This window comes from Pseudonaja textilis, chromosome Z (assembly GCF_049901715.1).
Source record: "Pseudonaja textilis isolate UNSWEBS1 chromosome Z, rPseTex1.2, whole genome shotgun sequence".
Taxonomy (NCBI): Eukaryota; Metazoa; Chordata; class Lepidosauria; order Squamata; family Elapidae; genus Pseudonaja; species Pseudonaja textilis.
In genome coordinates, this window is record NC_142008.1 from 129,084,042 (window position 1) to 129,103,504 (window position 19,463).

At 37.5% G+C, this 19,463-nt stretch overlaps 1 protein-coding gene across 1 annotated transcript in view; it reads left to right on the forward strand.

Annotated features, from left to right (window-relative positions):
• Window positions 1-217: 217 nt before the first annotated feature.
• LOC113443746 (integrin alpha-X-like) overlaps window positions 218-19,463 on the forward strand; it is a 53,013-nt gene continuing 33,767 nt past the window's right edge. The window contains exons 1-11 of the mRNA XM_026712164.2: window positions 218-335; window positions 468-562; window positions 1,881-1,954; window positions 2,503-2,617; window positions 11,390-11,517; window positions 13,161-13,309; window positions 13,396-13,549; window positions 15,217-15,355; window positions 16,232-16,320; window positions 17,858-17,978; window positions 18,079-18,215. Of these exons, the coding sequence (XP_026567949.2) occupies window positions 1,952-1,954; window positions 2,503-2,617; window positions 11,390-11,517; window positions 13,161-13,309; window positions 13,396-13,549; window positions 15,217-15,355; window positions 16,232-16,320; window positions 17,858-17,978; window positions 18,079-18,215 (1,035 nt within the window). The 5' untranslated portion in view covers window positions 218-335; window positions 468-562; window positions 1,881-1,951. The remainder of the gene's footprint in view (window positions 336-467; window positions 563-1,880; window positions 1,955-2,502; window positions 2,618-11,389; window positions 11,518-13,160; window positions 13,310-13,395; window positions 13,550-15,216; window positions 15,356-16,231; window positions 16,321-17,857; window positions 17,979-18,078; window positions 18,216-19,463) is intronic.

The following is a 19,463-nucleotide window of genomic DNA, read 5'->3' on the forward strand; positions in this document are numbered from 1 at the left end:
CAGCAAAAGAGTTCGTAAGACTTATTTAATGACCGCCTGGCGACTGAAGTTCTGATCCAATCCTGGTTGTACACTGAATTATTCATCTGCATATGAATAATTCACTCTCCTACCTCCATTGCTGTCATCGGGATGTTCCTGCCCCTTTTTGAAGAAAAAAACTCCAGAGGTGCTCTTGGGAGCGCTGATTCTATGCTGCCTTCCTCTGTTGCAGGCCTTCCAGGCTTTTCAGCTTTCAATCTCATCGATTTTGAGGCTCCTGTGATTTTCCGTGGGGAGGAAGCTGACCAGTTTGGCTATCGCGTCGTCCAGACAAAATTCGATGGGAATTCCTGGTGAGGATGGAGCTGATTACGTTAAGAACATGGTTCTTGATTTTTTTTTTGAAGTGATATGCATGTCTCAACTATTAATTCTAAAATAATATTTAAATATTAATTCAAAAATATTATTTAACATCCCTTTAGGCTGGTAGTGAGCGCTCCCCTCGCAGGCAATCGGACAGGTTCCCTTTTCCAATGCTCATACGATACACAGAGGTGTCAACCAATTGTCTTCAACAGTAAGTGCAAGCTGAGATACATTTTTGACTTTCTCATGTATGGATTTTTTTCCATTTCATTTTATAAAAAGAGAGTTTCTTAAAGTACACTGGCATTGAAAGCTTAAACTGGTTTTACGTAAGTTACTAGGTTCACATAAATCCCTAAACTATAATATAGTTTGATTTTCATTAGCATGTTACACAAACCTAGTAGATATCATAGATTAGCACATCTGTGAACCCAGTTAATATTGATTTGTCAACAAACCATGATTAAGAAAAAAAACATGAATTATTACGATTTGGAATCCAGTCCAACTTAATCTAAGGGATTATATTTTATGAGATTAGAGGTAATCCTCAATTTACAATCTCAACTGAGCCCAAAATGTATGATGTTACGTGAAAAAATTCTTAAGTGAATTTGTCCCATTTTACGGCTTTTCCTGCCATATTTCTTAAGTGAATCACTACCGTTGTTAAATTAGTAACATGGTTGTTAAATGAATCTGGGTTTCCCATTGACTTTGCCTGTCCGAAGGTTGCAAAATGATTGTTGAACAATACAGCTGTCATGAATATGAGTTAGATGTCAAGCATCTGTATGTAAATCACATGACCATTGCAATGCTGCAGTGGTCATCAGTGTGAAAAACGGTCATGTCACTATTTGCATTGCCTCTGTAACTTCAAACAGTCATTAATGAACTGTTGTATTTCAAGGACTACCTGTATTTTTTTAGGACTCCAAGTTTTAATTTTCTCAGTCTCCTCCAAAGACAGGGAATTATTGCAATATAATCTTATAGTGAGAATAAATTTCAAAAAATAAGGAAGGCTAGATGCTCTCACAGGAAGTAGGACACAAAGATTATTACGATTCTTCCCTGTGCTATTAATTAATCCCACTTCATTATTTGTTTTTATTTTTTTAATATATATTTTTGCTACCTTTGCAATCAACTTGCAGAATGCCAGTTATTGGATAGATTAGAAATATAATACGGTAGTAAAACCTTTTTTAAAAAATACATTCTTAGTAACTAGCATTTTATTTGAACAACTCCTAACAGTCATGCACATCAGAACACACGTGGCTGTGAGTCCTTGCTTCTACTCCAAAATCTCTTAGTCAGGCGAAGTTACAGAATGCATTTGAGCCACAAATAAGACCAACAAAATCCATCATGAGATATTATTTATTTCTTTAAAAAGCCTCCCTTGGTTAGATGTGTATGTTTGAAAGTGATAAGTCTGTAAAATAGAGACAATCAGAATAACAGTTGGAAGGGACTTTGAAGGTCTTCTAGTCTAATCCTCTTCTCTATCTTTTCAGATACCAAGGTCATTCCTAGAATATCTTTGGGTCTTTCATTGGCTGCTGATGAAGCATCTGAATCTAAAATAATGGTAAGCAATCGTTAGAAGTAGAATTAAAACAGAAAATCTAAACACAATAAAAATATTAGTAGAATCTATGTCGGTCTGCAGAGGATATGAGCCCATTGCTTAGAAAGACTGACCTGCTCTGGGTGTATAATTCTTGTTGCTCTGCCCAGTAGTGGGATTCAAAAAAATTTACTACCAGTTCTGTGGACGTGGCTTGGAGGGCGTGGTGTGGCTTGGTGGGCGTGGCTTGGTAGGCGTGGCAGGGGAAGGATACTGTAAGATCTCCATTCCCACCCCACTCCAGGGGAAGGTTCTGCAAAATCCTGTTCCCTCCCCACTCCACTGACCTGCTTTCCAGCTCCGTTCTCCTGTCAGGCAACAAAAGAAGACCCAGCTGATCAGCAGGGACTTGGGAGGCAGAGAATAGATGGGGACAGAGCCAGTCAGAAGTGGTTTTCCGAACTACTCAAAATTTCTGCTACCCGTTCTCCAGAATTGGTCAGAACCTGCTGAATACTTCCTCTGCGAAGATTACAAGAGCTATTTGTGTTGACTCTTCTTATGCACAGGCCTGTGGTCCCACTTGGGAACGAAGATGTGGGCAACTTGATTATCTGAACGGCGTGTGTTATATTATGAATGGCATCGATGGAAATGTGAAGGAGATCCAGCCAGCTTTCCAAGGTCAGATGAGAAATTCACATTTGCACATTAGATTTGAAAGCTAGGTTGTGCCAAGATCTTTGCTACATGAGAAAGGATAAAAATGGCACCCATCTCTCTTAGAAGGCAAAAAGCCAAGGCAAAAAGTTTTGCAAGGAATTATTCTTCTCCTTCACTGTAAAAATGCCAAAGATAAGCACATTAAATAATTATTGGTGATCTCTTGTGACACACACAATTTGTATTGCCAGAGGTAGCTATCTCACTCTGGTTTCTGGTGAAGCCAGCCATGACAAAAATCCAGGTTGGGATGTACAGGTAAGCCTCAAATTATGAAAAAAAATTGCATCCAAAATTTCTGTTCCTAAGTGACACAGTTGTTTAGTGAGTTTTGCCCCATTTATGAACTTTCTTGTCACAGTTGTTAAATGAATCACTGCAGTTGTTAAGTTATTAACGTGGTTGTTAAGTGAATCTGGCTTCTCCATTGACTTTGCTTGCCAAAAGATTGCAAGGGGATCACCTGATCCCGGGATACTGTAACCATCCTAAATATGAGTCAGTTGCCAAGTATTTGAATTTTGACCATGGGGATGCTGCAACAATCATAACTGTGAAAGTGTTGAGGTAGTCCTCGACTTACAACAGTTCACTTAGTGACCATTCAAAGTTACAACAGCACTGAAAAAGGGACTTATGACCATTTTTCACAATTCTGACCGTTGCAGCATCCCCATGGTCATGTGATTTACATTTGGATGCTTGACAACTGGTTCATATTTATGACAATTTCAATATCCTGGGGTCACGTGATCCCCTTTTGCAATCTTCTGACATGCAAAGTCAATGGGAAAAGCCAGATTCACTTAACAACGGTATTCCTAGAATAGAATAACAGAATTTGAAGGGATCTTGGAGATCTTCTAGTTCAACCTGTTTAGTTCCTGCTTAGGCAGGAAGCCCTATATACCATTTCAAGACAAATGGTTATCCAACATCTTCTTTAAAACTTCCAGTGTTGGAGCATTCACAACTTCTGGAGGCAAGTTGCTCCACTGATTCATTGTTTGTTTTTTTTTATAAAAGTTTTTATTGTTTTTTAACATACAAACAAACAGACAAAACATAAAAACATCAGCTCCCCCATATTTATATACAAACAGTGAGTCGGTTGGTTCATCAGTTTTGTGCACTCATCTCATAGTCACAATTACAATTACCTTATATAATAACTCTTATTGTCAACACAAACTTATAAATCATAATATCACTATTAAAAAAAGAAGTTTGACTAAACTTTTATTCGATCATGCCTTTGTGAGATAACTATATTTTAAGTAATTTATTCTAAAACAAATCATATAATCGTGCCAATTCTATCCTAAATAAGAAAAAAAAAAAGAAACAGAAAACTATTATATAAATATAATATCCAATACCAAAAAAGAGAAAAGAAAAATGAAATCAATATTATTCCTTGTTGTCTAACATTTCTATTTTTGTATTTCATCATTCAACCGTTGATAGAAAAGATCCCAAACTATATAAAATTGTTTATCTTCTTGCTCTCTGATTTCAAAAGTCAATCTACTCATCTCAGCACATTCCAATATTTTCTTTATGACTTCTTCCTGCAATGGAATTTTCTCATTTTTCCAATTTTTGCAAATACAATCCTAGCCATGATCAATACATTTACAATCAAATATTTCAGCTCTTTACTATAAACATCTGGTAAGATTCCCAATAAAAAAAGCTCCGGTTTCAAGTCTATGTGCTTCTTTGTCATTTTTTCCAACCACATGTGGATTTTAGTCCAATATTTTCTAGCATCCTCACAAGTCCACCACATATGGTAGTATGAACCAGGTTTCTGATGACATTTCCAGCATTTTTCGGTTTGTTCTTGAACATTCTTGCTATCCTTGTCGGGAAAATGCCACCTGTAAAACATCTTATACAAATTTTCTTTAAAGGCTGTAGACATTGTCATTTTATAATTTTGCAACCATAATTTCTGCCATTTCTCTAAATCAATCCCATATCCAAAATTCCTCCCCCAAGCAATCATAGTTTCTTTAACTTGTTCTTCCTCCAGCTTAATTTCCAATAAGTAACCATATAATTTTTAATCACCTTTTCATCAGTACCCATCAAAATCTTATCTAAATCAGTTTGTTTATCATAAAATCCCTCTGCTTTGGAATCCTCATAATACTTTGAATGTATTTGCAGATATGAAAACCAATTCATCTGTATACCTTGTTCCTCTAATTTTTGCATCGATTTAAGTTCACCCTTTTCATCTAGTAATTCCCCATAGCTAACTGTTTGTTCCTTTTTATAGATTATAGGGTAAGAAAAGCGCTTCTATCGTCGATAACCAAACTGGAATTTTCAAATAACATTGTTTTTTTGTCTTCTCCCAATTTAACCACAGAGACTCCCGTATATAATGTCTTCTAAAATACCCCTGTGTTTTGGTTCCCTTATACCATAAAAAAGCATACCAACCCAACAACAAATCATGACCTTCTAATGTCAACAATCTAGTTTTCCTTAATGTTATCCATTCTTTAACCCACATCAAATTTGCAGCTTGGTAGTACAACTCCCAATTAGGCAGGCCAAACCCTCCTCTAGATCTAGCATCCTGTAAAAGCTTCAACTTTATCCTTGCTTTCTTGCCTTGCCATATATACTTCAAAACAATTTTATTTAAATCCTCAAAATATTCTTTTCCAAGCCTAATTGGTATTGTTTGAAACAAAATAAAATTCTGGGTAGAATGTTCATCTTAATTGTTGAAATCCTTCCTATTAATGACAATTGTAGGTTTTCCCATTTTTTTCAAATCTTGGGCTATCTGTTGTTTAAGTTTAATATAATTATTCTCCTTTAATGTACTACATCTTGGCGTCAAATATATCCCCAAATACTTAACCTTATTTGTAACTTGAATTTTTAACAATTCTGCCAGTTCTTCTCTTTGTCTCAGCAACATATTCTTTGACAAAATCTTTGTTTTATCTTTGTTTATTTTCAGACCGGCCACCTCCCCATATGCCTCTATCTTTTCCAACAGCTTCAAGGCTGTTTCTATAGGGTCTTCAAGATAAAGACTAGGTCATCTGCAAAAGCTTGTAGTTTAAATTCTTCCTTTTAATTTTCATTCCTTTTATAGTTTTATCTTCTCTGATATTTCTATTCAACACTTCCAAAGTCAATACAAATAACAAGGGAGAAAGAGGACAACCTTGTCTTGTGCCTTTTCTTATATTAATAGGATCTGTAAATTCTCCCTCCATCATTACCTTAGCTGTTTGTTCATTGTAAATTGCTTCTATTGCTTGAATAAATCTTCTAGCAAAGCCCATCTGTTCCATTAAAAGTAACATAAATCTCCAATTTACATTATCAAATGCCTTTTGAGCATCTAAAAATATCAAAGCCATTTGCTTTTCAGGATGCGCCTCATAATATTCCAAGGTGTCCAGAATTACTCTCATATTGTCTCTAATTTGTCGCTTTGGCAGAAACCCATTTTGATCTGGGTGGATAAAGTTATTCAGATACTTTTTAAGTCTTTCTGCTAATATTGAAGCAAAAATTTTATAATCTGCATTTAATAAGGAAATCGGTCTATAATTCTTGATTTGAAGTAGGTCCGCCTCCTCTTTTGAAATAAATGTAATATAAGCCTCTGACCATGTTTTAGGTATTATCTTTTTTAACATAACTTCATTCATAACTTCTAACAGTGGAATACACAGTGATTCTGGAAAGGTTTTATAAAATTCTACAGGAAACCCATCTGGACCTGGTGCCTTTCCATTATTTTGTTTCTTAAGTGCTTGGCTTAACTCCATCATTGTTATATTGCTTTCTAACATTTCTTCAATCTCTTTAGGTATCTTAGGTAGATTTGCATTCTGCAGGTATTGTTTAACTTTCTCCTCATCAATATCTTCTTTCTTATACAAATGTTTGTAAAAATCATAAATAATTTCTTTTTCTCTTTGCTGCCATGACAAGTTTTACCTTGGTCATCTATTAACTGCAATATTTTCCTCGACTCTTTCTCCTTTCTCAACTTATATGCTAGCCATCTACCTGGCTTATTTGCATCTTCAAAATAATTCTGTTTAGCATTCCTAATTTTCTGTGCCAGTTCTTCTTTCTCTATTAAGTCCATTTTATGTTTAGTTATATCCAGTTTCAATTTGACGTCTTTTTTCTGTGGTATTTTCTGCAGTTCTTTTTCGAGTCTTTTATATTCATCCTCCAAGGCTTTGAAAGCTTGCCTTTTCCTAATATTCTTTTTCTTGTATAGTCTATTATCAAGCCTCTAGCATAAGCCTTCATTGTATCCCAAACATTCTGTATTGAAGTGTCTTCTTTTCTATTCTCTTTAAAAAAAAAAGCCAATTCTTTCTCCATCCATTGTATAAATTCTTTCTCCTTTAAAATAGTATTGTTTAATGTCCATCTCGATCTTTTTTTTTGTCCCTTCCATTTAATTGTCAATGGGTTATGATCAGCCCAAGTACTTGTTTCAATATTTACTTCTTGAATACTAGATATTAAGTCTGTTGAGATCCAAATCATGTCAAGTCTGGACCATGATAAATGTCTATTTGAATAAAACGTATATTGCTTAAGTTTAATATTTCTTTCTCTCCATATGTCTTTTAAGGTTAATTCATCTATCATTTTAAAAAAAAGATTTAGGAAGAGTTTTTCTATTATACTTTGCTGCTGTTGCAATATAATCAAGTTTATTATCCACAATTCCATTAAAGTCTCCCATCATAATTATATTAGCATAGTCCAGTCCAGCCATCTTGGTATGTAATTTTTATAGAATTCTTCCTGTTTATCATTCGGGGCATAAATTGCAGTCAAAAGTATCTTTCTATTATTGTCCATTATTTCCACCATTAATATTCTCTCATCTTCATCTGTATAAATCATTTTTGCTGGGATAGCCTCTTTAATATATAAGACCACCCCTCTTTTCTTACATTGAGTCAAAGAGGTAAACAATTTCCCTAATTTTGGTTGTAATAACAATTGTTCATGTTGCTTTTTAATATGTACTTCTTGTAGACAAATTATATCAAACTTTAGTTTCCTTAATTTATGGAAAGTCTTCCTTCTCTTAGCAGCTGAATTCAGTCCATTTATATTCATTGTAATCAGTTTTTTTTCTTCCATGATTATATTTTATATTTAGATTTAACCACTCTCGTGGGTCTTGATTCACGCTGGTCTTTAATATCCACTTGTCCACCTACTGCACCTTCTTCTTTTCCAATCTCCATTTGTTCCTCTTGGGATTCAGTTAATGGAACCTCCTTTTCTGCCTCTACTTCTCTCCTCCAAAAACTTCTGTAGAACAGTTCTGCTTTCTCAATTGAATCAATTCTATGTCTCTGTTCCTGCCACGTAAACATCAATCCTTCTGGGATCAGCCATCTGTAAGTCACCTCCTTTTTCAATAACATTTTGGTCAGGAATCGATATTCTCTTCTCATCTCTCTCACTCTTCTAGGTATTTGTTTTAAACCAAAATTTCTTTACCTTTGTATTTCAATATCTTCTCTCTTGCCACTTGTAATATTTGTGTCTTCATGGATTTTTTAGTAAATCTAATATGGACTTCTCTGGGCAGATTATTTTTCATCGCATATCTTGTAAAAACTCGATATATCTCATCTATTCCATCCATCATCTTCTCTTCTGTTATCTCCAACGCATCCGCCAAGATTCCTACCATTATCGCAGCCAAATCTTGTCCTTTTTCTTCTTCTATATTTTGAAATCTGAGATAGAATTCTGATCTATCCAACTCCCACTTCAACATCCCACTTTTTTCTTGTTCAATCACTGTTAGTCTATTATCAATATTTCCAATCTTCTCCTCTCTTCGTTTGCCCCCTTCTTCGACTTTTTGAAGTCTCTCCTCATATTTTACCATCATCTGTTGAATACTTTCCACTTTTTCCTCCGTCCTCCCTGTTCTTTGTTCAATGGTATCTATTTTTATCTTAAGATCTTGAATTCCTTGCATAATCATCTGAAAAGATGCTCTTTCTTGTTCTTTTTCTTTATCTTGCTTTAACATTGTCTGAATTGAACGCTGTCCAGATGGTGGGGAGGCAGAAGTAGACATAGAGGCACCCGAAGATATAAGTTTCTTACTCATTTTAAATGGTTCCAGCTCTTCCAGTTCTTTCAAATTTTAATCCAAAAAGAGTAGCCAATTATAATCCAAAATAAAAAGGCCAATAATAAAAAAGAATCAATAATGAAGGAAAAAGAAGAAAAACATGAAAAAGAAAAAGGAAAAGAGCAAAAAAAAAGAGAAAAAAAGAAAAAATTCTTCAAATTCTTCCTGACCTTAATCCAATTAAAAAAATAATCCACAAAAGAAAGTAAAAATAAAAATAAAAACCCAGTAATAATAATAATAAACAAGGCCAAAGCCAAAAAGAAAGAAAAGAGAAAAAGAGAGAAAAAACAAAACAAAAAACAAGAAGAATAAATTTCTTCAAATTCCACACCTTAATCCAGCCCAAAAAAAAATCTCAATTGAAAAAAGAAAAAAGAAATAGTCCATTGATATATATTAAAAAGAAAAGCAAAGTCCAAATAGAAAGGAGAAAAAATAAAGTAAAATAAAATAAAATAAAAATAAAAAAAATTCAGAGGCTTCCCTTTGCAAATAAATCAAACTTAAAAATAAAGACTTTGATGCTGGTGGAGGGGGTGGCGGAACTAAAAAAAAGAATTAAAAAAAAGAAAGTAAGCAGCAATACACTGCACTCTATTTAATTGTCCAAGGCTCTAATTATGACTCCCTTCTCTTTCCCACAAGCTTCAAAGCTAAGCCATAAATATCCAGAAAGACACCTGTAATAATATTCTACAGAGCGCTTTCCTCTATCTTATCAGAAGATGTCCTTGAGAAGAAGTACTTCGTCTTTTTCCAGTTCAAATAAAATGTTTCCAAGCCTCTAGTTGGCAGTGTTACAAAGTTTCTTAGTTCTCACTTTCCCCCCTCCTCTCTGAACAGCATAAAAAAAAAGAAAAGCCGGCAAGGAATACACAAACATATAAAGGCAAAAAGAATAAAAAAAAATAAACAAAGGGAGCCTCTAGCCTAAAAATGAAAAATCCAAAGGAAGAATAAAACATATAAATATAAAAAGAACAGTCCAGTTATCCAGTAAATAACAATGAAGTCCGGAAGCAAAGAAAAAAAAAAGCAAATAAATTCTCTCTTTGACGTCTCCCTTAAAAAAAACGCCGCTTAGTCAGTTTTGTCAAAAGAAAAAAAAATCACACAGATTTCTTCTAATAATCAGAGTGAACTTTCAAGGCTTCAAAAAATTAAATAAAAAAAAGTTTCTCACCCAACCGACAGACTCTCTCTCAGACCCGTTCTTTCTGGAGCCGCCCCGACTTCAGCAGCATGGGGGCTGCCTCTCCGCCGCCAGCAAAGAGAGCTTCACCCGGGTCTTCCAGGGATTTTGCGATATCCCCGGAGTCCTCAGGGTATGCTCTTCACAATAGCTGTCCCTACGGGACAGCATAGGTCCGTTTGGACCGGCCAGTAACGGAGATATCGGCTGCAATCAAAGAGCTCGATTGCAGACCGTATCGTCACGGCGCAAGCTCCTCCCTTCTCCCCCACCGATTCATTGTTCTATCTGTCAGGAAATGTCTCCTTAGTTCTAACTTGCTTTTCTCCTTGATTAGTTTCCATTCATTGCTTCTTGTCCTGCCCTCAGTTGCTTTGGAGAATAGCTTGACTTCCTCTTCTTTGTGGCAGCCCCTGAGATATTGGAATACTGCTATCATGTCACCCCTAGTCCTTCCTTTCATTAATCTAGACATACCCAATTTCTGCAACCAATCATATGTTTTGGCCTCCAGTCCCCTAATCACACTCTTTCTAGAGTCTCAACATCTTTTTTACACCATGACAGCCAAAACTGGATGCGGTATTCCAAGTGTGGCCCTACCAAGGCATTATAAAATGGTATTAACACTTCACATGAACTTGCTTCTATCCCTCTGTTTATGTAGCTTAGAACTGTGTTGGCTTTTTTGGCAGCTTCTGCACGCTGCTGGCTCATATTTAAATGGCTGTCCACTAGGACTCCAAGATCACTGTCACAGTTACTACCATTGAACAAGATACCACATATACTGTACCTGTGCAATTTGTTTTTCTTCCCTAAATACAGAACATTAATTCTTTCACCACTGAATTTCATTTTGTTAGCTAGCACCCAATGTTCAGGTCTATCAAGATCCTTCTGTATCTTAAGCCTATCTTCTGGAGTGTTGGCTATTCGTGCTAGCTTGATATCATCCGCAAATTTAACAAGTGCAGCAATTCACTTAACAAACGTGTCAAGAAACATCATAAAATGGGGCAAAACTCACTTAACAAATTTCCATTTAGCAACATAAACTTTGGGCTCAACTGTGGTCATAATTCAAGGTCTACTAGTAATCATATGGGAGAAGGGGTTTAATACAGGAAATTCCTTAGAGTCTGCTACCCAGTAGAGAGATCAATTTTCTTTATGAGTGAAGAATATTTGTCTATCCGTCCATCCATCCATCCATCCATCCATCCATCCATCCATCCATCCATCTATCTAGTTTATATGCCAAATATAGGAAACCCAAGAAAATTTTCCCACCAACGTCTGGGAACTTGCTAAACCAAGGTAATGCTAATTTTTATTCAATCTCTCTTCCTTCTTGTCCATCCAGAGTGCGTCTTTGGTGTGGATGCTGTGATTTTATACGATGATTCTGGGAGCATTAAAGACTCTGACCTCCACACCATGAAGAACTTCTTCCTGAAACTGATGGACTCGGTGGCTGGGGCAGATGTGCAGGTGAGAGCAAGATTTGAGGGCATGCGGGGCTGATAGTTTCAACCCCTTTATTGAATAACTGCAGGTTGGCTTTGTGCAGCTGTTGGTTTAGAGCTGCTCTATGCAACCCAATATTGCTTTGTTACATTCTGAGCCCAAATTTGGCTCAGAAGGGTAGTTTTCAAAGCTATCAGAGTCTAATCTCCAAACATGGCTCTTTCTGTGCAACTCTGTGTGTGTGTGTGTGTGTGTGTGTGTGTGTGTGTGAGGTTGGGGTCTGTTGAGCAACTTTGATTCTTTTCCACTTACAATGGCTGTGACTTTCCACCCCAACTTTTTATATTTGGCATTTATGTCCTGGAAATGATTAGTCCAACACCTCTGGTGGGTTGAGAATAATTGACTACCTAATTTTCTTATGTAGATAGTCCTCGGCTTACAACAGTTCATTTAGTAACCATTCAAAGTTACAATGGCACTGAAAAAAAGTGACGTATGACCATTTTTCACACTTGTGATCTTTGCAGCATCCCCATGGTCGTGTGTTTTACATTTGAATATTTGACAACAATATTTGACAAATGGTTCGCATTTATGAAGGTCGCGGTGCCCCAGGGCCACGTGAACCCCTTTGGTGACCCTTCTGACAAGCAAAGTCAATGGGGGAAGCCAGATTCACTTAACAACTGTGTTATTAGTTTAAGAACTGCAGTGATTCACTTAACAAACGTGTCAAGAAAAGTCATAAAATGGGGCAGAACTCACTTAACAAATTTCTCACTTAGCAACATAAATGTTGGGCTCCGTTGTGGTTGCAAGTTGAGGACTATGGTACCTGTAGTAATATTTTTAAGAATTGCAGGCTGCAGGAAGAAAAGTGAGAGATCATTATGAGAAAATTACTAGAGTTTCCCCCAAGTCTATTGCTATGGATCTGCAGCTCCCATAATAAGTGCAGGAGAACCAAACATTGGATCAGGGAAGTTACTAAATATCTGTGTGTGTGTGTGTGTGTGTGTGTGTGTGTGCACGCACACGCGCGCTCTAGGTCAACATTAAACAAAAAAGGAACTTATATTTTTAGTCTTAGCCGCTAAGTAATTACTCAGTAGTGGAAATTCTTCCTTGATTTGTCACTGGACTAAGATAAAATTTTAATGTGGAATTCACAGAGAGATAAATCGTATTTTTGTTGGATCTCAAAGACTGACTGTGTGATGCAAATAACAGTAGCTGTAGTTCTGACAACTCTGAGGATAGATGGGGAATGTGACTACATTTTGAGATGTGTCTGCTTTTGGTGGTTAGTGATAGCAATAGCACTTAGACTTATATGCTGCTTCACAGAGCTTTACAGCCCCCTCTAAGCAGTTTACAGAGTCAGCCTATTGCCCACAACAATCTAGGTTCCTATTTTACCGATCTTGGAAAGAATGGAAGGCTGAGTCAATCTTGAGCCTGGTGAGATTTGAATTGCTGAAAGTACTGCACTCTGACTACTGTGCCACCTTGGCTCTTGATTATCTAGTATTCTTGTTTATTTCCTGTCTTACACAATGTTAAAAGTATTTATATATACTGGATATGTATGTATACAGTATATGTGTGTATACAGCGTGTGTGTGTGTATTATATGAACATCTTTTTTTTCTTTCCATCCCCAGTTTGCTGCGGTTCAGTACTCCTCTATAAACACACTTGTTTTTGATTTTGCGACCTATAACAACACTAGAGAGAAGATTAAAGATCTTATCCACAATTTAGGACGTTTCAAAGGACAAACCTTCACTCCATCTGCTATTGTCTATGTGGTGTGAGTACCAGAGAAGGGAAGGAGGGAGGGAGGGAAAAGTCTCTGATGTGCCTTATAGACCCACACAGATGTGGTTCTCTTTACAGAGAAGAGGTCTTCACAGCAAATCGTGGCATGCGTCCTCACAGCAAGAAACTGCTCATTGTTCTGACGGATGGCATCTCCAATGACAGAAGCACCACATTTAAAGAGGCAACAGAAGCTGCCAACAAAAAAGGGATAATCCGCTATGCCATTGGGGTATGCAGGAAAATGGAGACAGTGGTTCTAGATCAACATTTCCCAATCTTGAGCACTTCCAGGTGTGTGGACTTCAACTCCCAGAATTCCTCAGCCAACATGGCCATTGAAGAACTTTCTGGTACTTGAAGTCACATATTTGGAAGTTGCCAAGGCTGAAAAAACTGCTCTAGGTGGATCACAAACAAGGACTATTGGAAACTGTAATGGCACCTCTGGTCACAGCCATCTTGTTAAGATCTGGTTTTATCAAAATGAAACTTTGAGCATTCCTTGTCTACAAAGAGAGGCTGGGCACACCCCACTGGGCAAAATCTAGCCAACCAGAGGAGTTTCTTCAAAGTATTCAAGACAATATTAATGATCTTGAAGTATTTTTGCCATTGCTGATTAAACATTTTAGAAGTTGAAGTCTGTCTGGAGAACATCAGGTTGGGGAAAGTTGGTCTAAGAATTTTGGAAGCTCAAGAGCTTCTTTAAAGGACCGGACGCAGTGGTTGGAGAATTCTGGGATTTGTAGTCCATTCTTCTTAAAGTTGCCAAGGTTGGGAAACCCTCAAAACCTTTGAAATCTGCCCCCAAACTGGATCCCCTCATTGTCCACTTTTGGAAGATGACCCTTGATCTGCTGTTCAGAGCATGTCAGTAGTAAGGTCCTGGTTTATGGCTTAACATTTTTTGCAAGCCCAACTTCTGTGGCCTGTACAACTGGCTAAATCAAACCACAGCTTAGTATGAAGGAGGAATCTACCCATTTTCATCCATGTTTGTCTATTATTGGTCAGGATAGCAAAATAGCTCTTTTTTTAAGTTGTAAGGCTAAAAGCAAGATAACCAATATTTCTGCTTGACTTCTGACTTATAAAGGAAGACTATGGGAACAATGTATTGGTAGATTCCAGTGCTTTTAAGTCCTGGAAACATCCTGGATGAAACTGACCTAATTGGTAGCTAGAAAGGGAAGAGAATGTGGAGTTCTAGGAAGTTAATATAAATTTGTTCTTACCTGTAATCCTTGACCTACAACCATTCATTTACTGACTGTTCAAAGTTAGAACAGCATGACCATTTATCATCCTTATGATTTCTGTAGCATTCCTCCTAATCATATGATCAAATTTCAATTGCTTGGCAACTAGCATTTATTTGCAGTGTCCCACAGTCCTGTGATCCCCTTTTGCGACTTTCTGATGAGCAAAGTCCGTAGAGAAGTCAGATTCACTTAGCAACCATATTACTAACTTCACAGCTGCAGTGATTCATTTAACAACGGTGACAAGAAAGGTCCTACATTGGGGCAAAACTTATGTAACTGTCTCACTTAGTAACAGAAATTTGGGGCTCAGTTGTGGTCATAAGTTAAGGGCTACCTATATTATCCCGTCCTAAAGGTGTTTTTTTTCAAGAGGCAACTGGATTTTATGGTTTTTCTTTGAAGACATTTTGCTTCTCATCCAAGAGGCTTCTTCAGCTCTTCAGAGAGAAGAGAAGAAGATTCAAGAGCTGAAGAAGCTTTTTGAATGAGAAGCAAAACATCTTCAAAGAAACCCTCCCCCGAAAAAAGTCTCTTGAAAGAAACACCTTTGGGACAACCATGACCTGGATGACTGAGAATCTCCATCGATACATTATCCAGTGTATCCTTCTCCTTCCCTTGTATCTATCAGGTTGGTCAGAATTTCTTGACAGCTCAGGATGAGCTCCGCAGAATTGCTTCATCAAATGAAAATGTTTTCCCCGTGGAAAGTTTTGGCGCCCTTGAACAGCTTCAGAAACAGCTGAAGGACAAGATCTTTAATATTGAAGGTGTGAACTCCTCCTTTTCCAATCATTCTTCTGATGCTCTTTGGGGGGTGATTTTTAAAATAAAAATCTTAAAAATTTCTTTTGCTGGCAAGCTATAAGAGCTTCTCTGTGATTTATTTCAAGGCTGAGACAAATAAAAATGATTTATCTCAAGGCTGAGGTAAATTTTATTGAAAGGAGAGCCAACCCACCTTCATTCTGCAGGGGAGCAATAATTCAGCCCATCTCTAGAGACCCGAAAAAGATAATAAAAAGATAAATGAAACTTTTAAAATTTGGCAAACTGTATGCTCATGAGGGAACAAAACAATTTGCTTCATTTAAGACAGATTATGTTACTACAGGTACTGCTCAACTTCTGACTGGCTGGTTAGTGACTGGTTGAAATTACAACCTATCTCTAAGGGTGGTTATGACCCAGATTTGAAGTTCCTCATGTCACATGACTGCACTTCAGGTGCTTGGTAACATGGAAGACTGGCATTTCTGCTTTTTGGCAAAACCGTACTGTAGTGAACAATGGTTTTATTTAACGACCACAGCATTTGCATACTGGCCACAGTGCCCACACTTAAACACTGTCACATTTGCTTACTGGCTGCTCCTAAAAATGTCCTAAAATCGGGTTGGTTATGTGACTGACCCATTTTGCAACCCTTATAACTTATGACCATAATGGGGAGATTCCATTATAGTTGCAACTCGAGGGCTGCACCATCATGACATCACACAACAGGCCTCAAAGCAGCAGAGCTCATAGAAGCCATGAATAGCATCGGAAATTGCATAAGTTTATTACATGATTTATAAAATTCAAGTATTTTGGTGCTGTTGTCAATTGTTGTTCTTATTCATTATTTTTCTACTTTGAAAAAGGAGTCTCTAAACCATCACCTGATGCTTCAGCCAGCAGTTTTTTTGAGAAAGAATTTTCCCAAGGTGGATTCAGTTCCCTTCTTACACCAGTGAGTAAACTAATACTAAATAATACCCTTTGTGAAAGTATAAGCTTTCATCATATTTTTTTTTCTAAAAAAGGCTAAAAAAGCAAAGACAGGCATGGCATGGATGTTTTAAACACCCATTCTGATCTGTAAGGTAAAGGTTCTCTTCGCACATATGTGCCAGTCATTTCCGGCTCTAGGGGGCAGTGCTCATCTCCGTTACAAAGCCGAAGAGCCAGCACTGTCCTAAGATGTCTTCATGGTCATTGGCCAGAATGACTAAATGCCGAAGGCGCACAGAGCACTGTTACCTTCCCACCAAAATGGTCCCTATTTTTCTACTTGCATTTTTACATCTTTTGAACTGCTAGGTTGGCAGAAGCTGGGACAAGTAATGGGAGCTCACTCCGTTACGCGGCACTAGGGATTCAAACTGCTGAACTACCGACCTTTCTGATGGACAAGCCTCAGTATCTTAGCCACTGAGCCACCGCATCCCTTTATTCTGATCTGTAGTACTTCTCTAAAGCCAAAGGAAATAGGAGGGAGGGGTTGAAAATTTTGCTGTGTTTTCACAACTGAAAGTCATTGGTGACCCATTATTTGTTTACTACTATCTTAAGGAAAAGAATCATAATTTTGTTTTAAAAATCCTGTAGTAGGCTGCTCTAAACCCATAGGCAAGAGGAAGAAATAAGTTATTAAAATACTGTATGTACCCGAAAATAAGACCCAACTGGAAAATAAGCCTTAGCATGATTTTTCAGGATGCTCATAATATAAGCCCTACCCCCAAATAAGCCCCAGTTAAGATTCCAGCTGGGCAGATGCATTTTAGTCCCATATTTTCCCCCAAATAAGACCTAACCAGAAAATAATCCCTAATACCGTTTTTGGAGCAAACATTAATATAAGACCCGGTTTTATTTTGGGGGAAATATAGGTAGTTTCCTTGTGGGTGAGGGAATGGGGATTTATTTATTTATTTATTGCATTTTTGAACCATCCATCACCCTCACAGAGAGACTTTTAAGTAGTATACAATAAAAAACATCCCTGGGTTTTTCAGGTTTCTCCCAAATTTTTCTGGTACAGGTAGTTCTCAATTTACAACAGTTCATTTAGCCACTGTTTGAAATTACAATGACACTGAAAAAAAGTGATTTATGACCGTTTTTCACACTCATGACAGTTGCAACATCCCCATGATCACATGATCAAAATTCAGGCACTTTGCAACCCGTTCATATTTATGACGGTTGCAGTGTCCTCAGGTCACGTGATCATTTTTTGCAAACTTCTGACAAGCAAAGTCAATTGGGGACGCAAGATTCACTTAACAACCATGTTACTAACTTAACAACTGCAGCGATTCACTTGCCAACTGGGGCAAGAAAAGTCATAAAATGGGGCAAAACTCACTTAACAACAAAATTTTGGGGCTCCGTTGTGGTCATAAGTTGAGGACCACGTCTACTTGGTGACAAGGCTACATGTGCATATGAGGGTCAATGAATTGCCCCTCTTTCATCTATTCCTTGTTTGCTTTTCTCTTCAGGAACATGCGGTGACTGGAGTCGTCGGTGCTTATAGCTGGACTGGAGGCTTAGAAGAATCATCCTTTGAGGAACCTCCCCGGACCCAATTCCTCAACAGCAGCACCAGTGAGTCCTATATAGGTGAGTGATGGAGGCAGGTCTTTTTCTCCACCCTCTGCCCCTAAGTGCTGAATTGGCCAAATCCATGAACCACAGGTTGTTTCTTCTCTTTGCTGGACAGGTTACTCTGTGGCTTTAGCTCGCTTTCACCAAAGGACTTTCTACATCACTGGAGCTCCTCGGTTCCAGCACGTTGGCCAAGTCCTGGTCTTTGAAAGCAAAAGTGGACGCTTAACAGGGAATATTCAGGGTCAACAGGTAAGGGAGGATAGGAAACGGAATGCAGATCCATCTTCACTGTCATGACGGAAGGATTGTAAAAGTTTTTCATGCAACTTTTGTTTTGAATCAAGGACAGGGTTTCATATAATTAGTCTGCATCCAGCAGAGGTTCTACTAGAACAGGGGTTCCCAACCTTGGGGTGCTCGATATTCCAGGGGGTGCGAGAAAAGTCCAGGTAAATAATAGGATATTGGCTATATGTTGGCATTTTTATTTATTATGCAATGGATTAACTTTGTTTTCATTTTAGAGTTAAGTATCGTTATTTAGTGGCCGTCACATATATAGCTGAAAAGATTCAATCCTACCATATATTTAACGCGGTCATTAGTTCCTAAAGTCTAAATTTCAGGGGGTGTGAGGTTCGAGTGAAATTTATTTAGGGGTGCGGGGTGAAAAAAAGGTTGGGAACCACTGTACTAGAACATAAGCATAGATGGAAATGAGAGAATTGTTACCAGAGACAATTCATAGTAGGGGACTCCTCAGTTTAAGTGGTCCTCATTTAATGATCAGTTACTTAACAAGCATTTAGAGTTACGTCATTCAGAGTTACAACATATTTCCCCAAAGCTACTTACAACCCAGTTCTGAAGCTCCAGTGGCTGCATAATCACATACACAACTGCAGTCCCGTGTTTGCTTTTTGGACGCTTGGGAGCTGCCCTGCATTTATGACTATTTGCAGCATCCTATGGTCAAATGGCCACAATTTTCACAATTTTTTTTTGCCAGTCCTATTTCCGGCAAGAAAATAGGTGCATTTAATAGGTGAAGAAAATAGGTGCATTTAATAACCACTGTGTTTGCTTAGCAACTGCAGCAAAAAAAGTCATAAAATCAGGGACGTTCCTATGGCGACCCAGTTAATGGCTGCTGTGACTTATAACCATAATTGAGGCTCAGTTATAGTTATACAGTAAGTCAAGGACTACCTGTATACTGTTGGACTTGCTAGCTGAACCTAATGAGGATTGGAATGCAACGCCAACTAGACAATCTGATTTATTTACTGATTTATTTGACAGACCCCATTTTTCTACGCAATCATGAGCATTTTAGATGGCTGACTCAATAAAAGTCAGTACAAAAATACCAATTCATAAATCAAAATCAACCCAAGCGTGCATTAACTATTAAAAGTTTGGTGAAAGAAATGTAATTTGGCCGCTCTTGTAATGGACGACGGAGTGGGAACTAAGCACCACCCCTAAGGAAGAGCA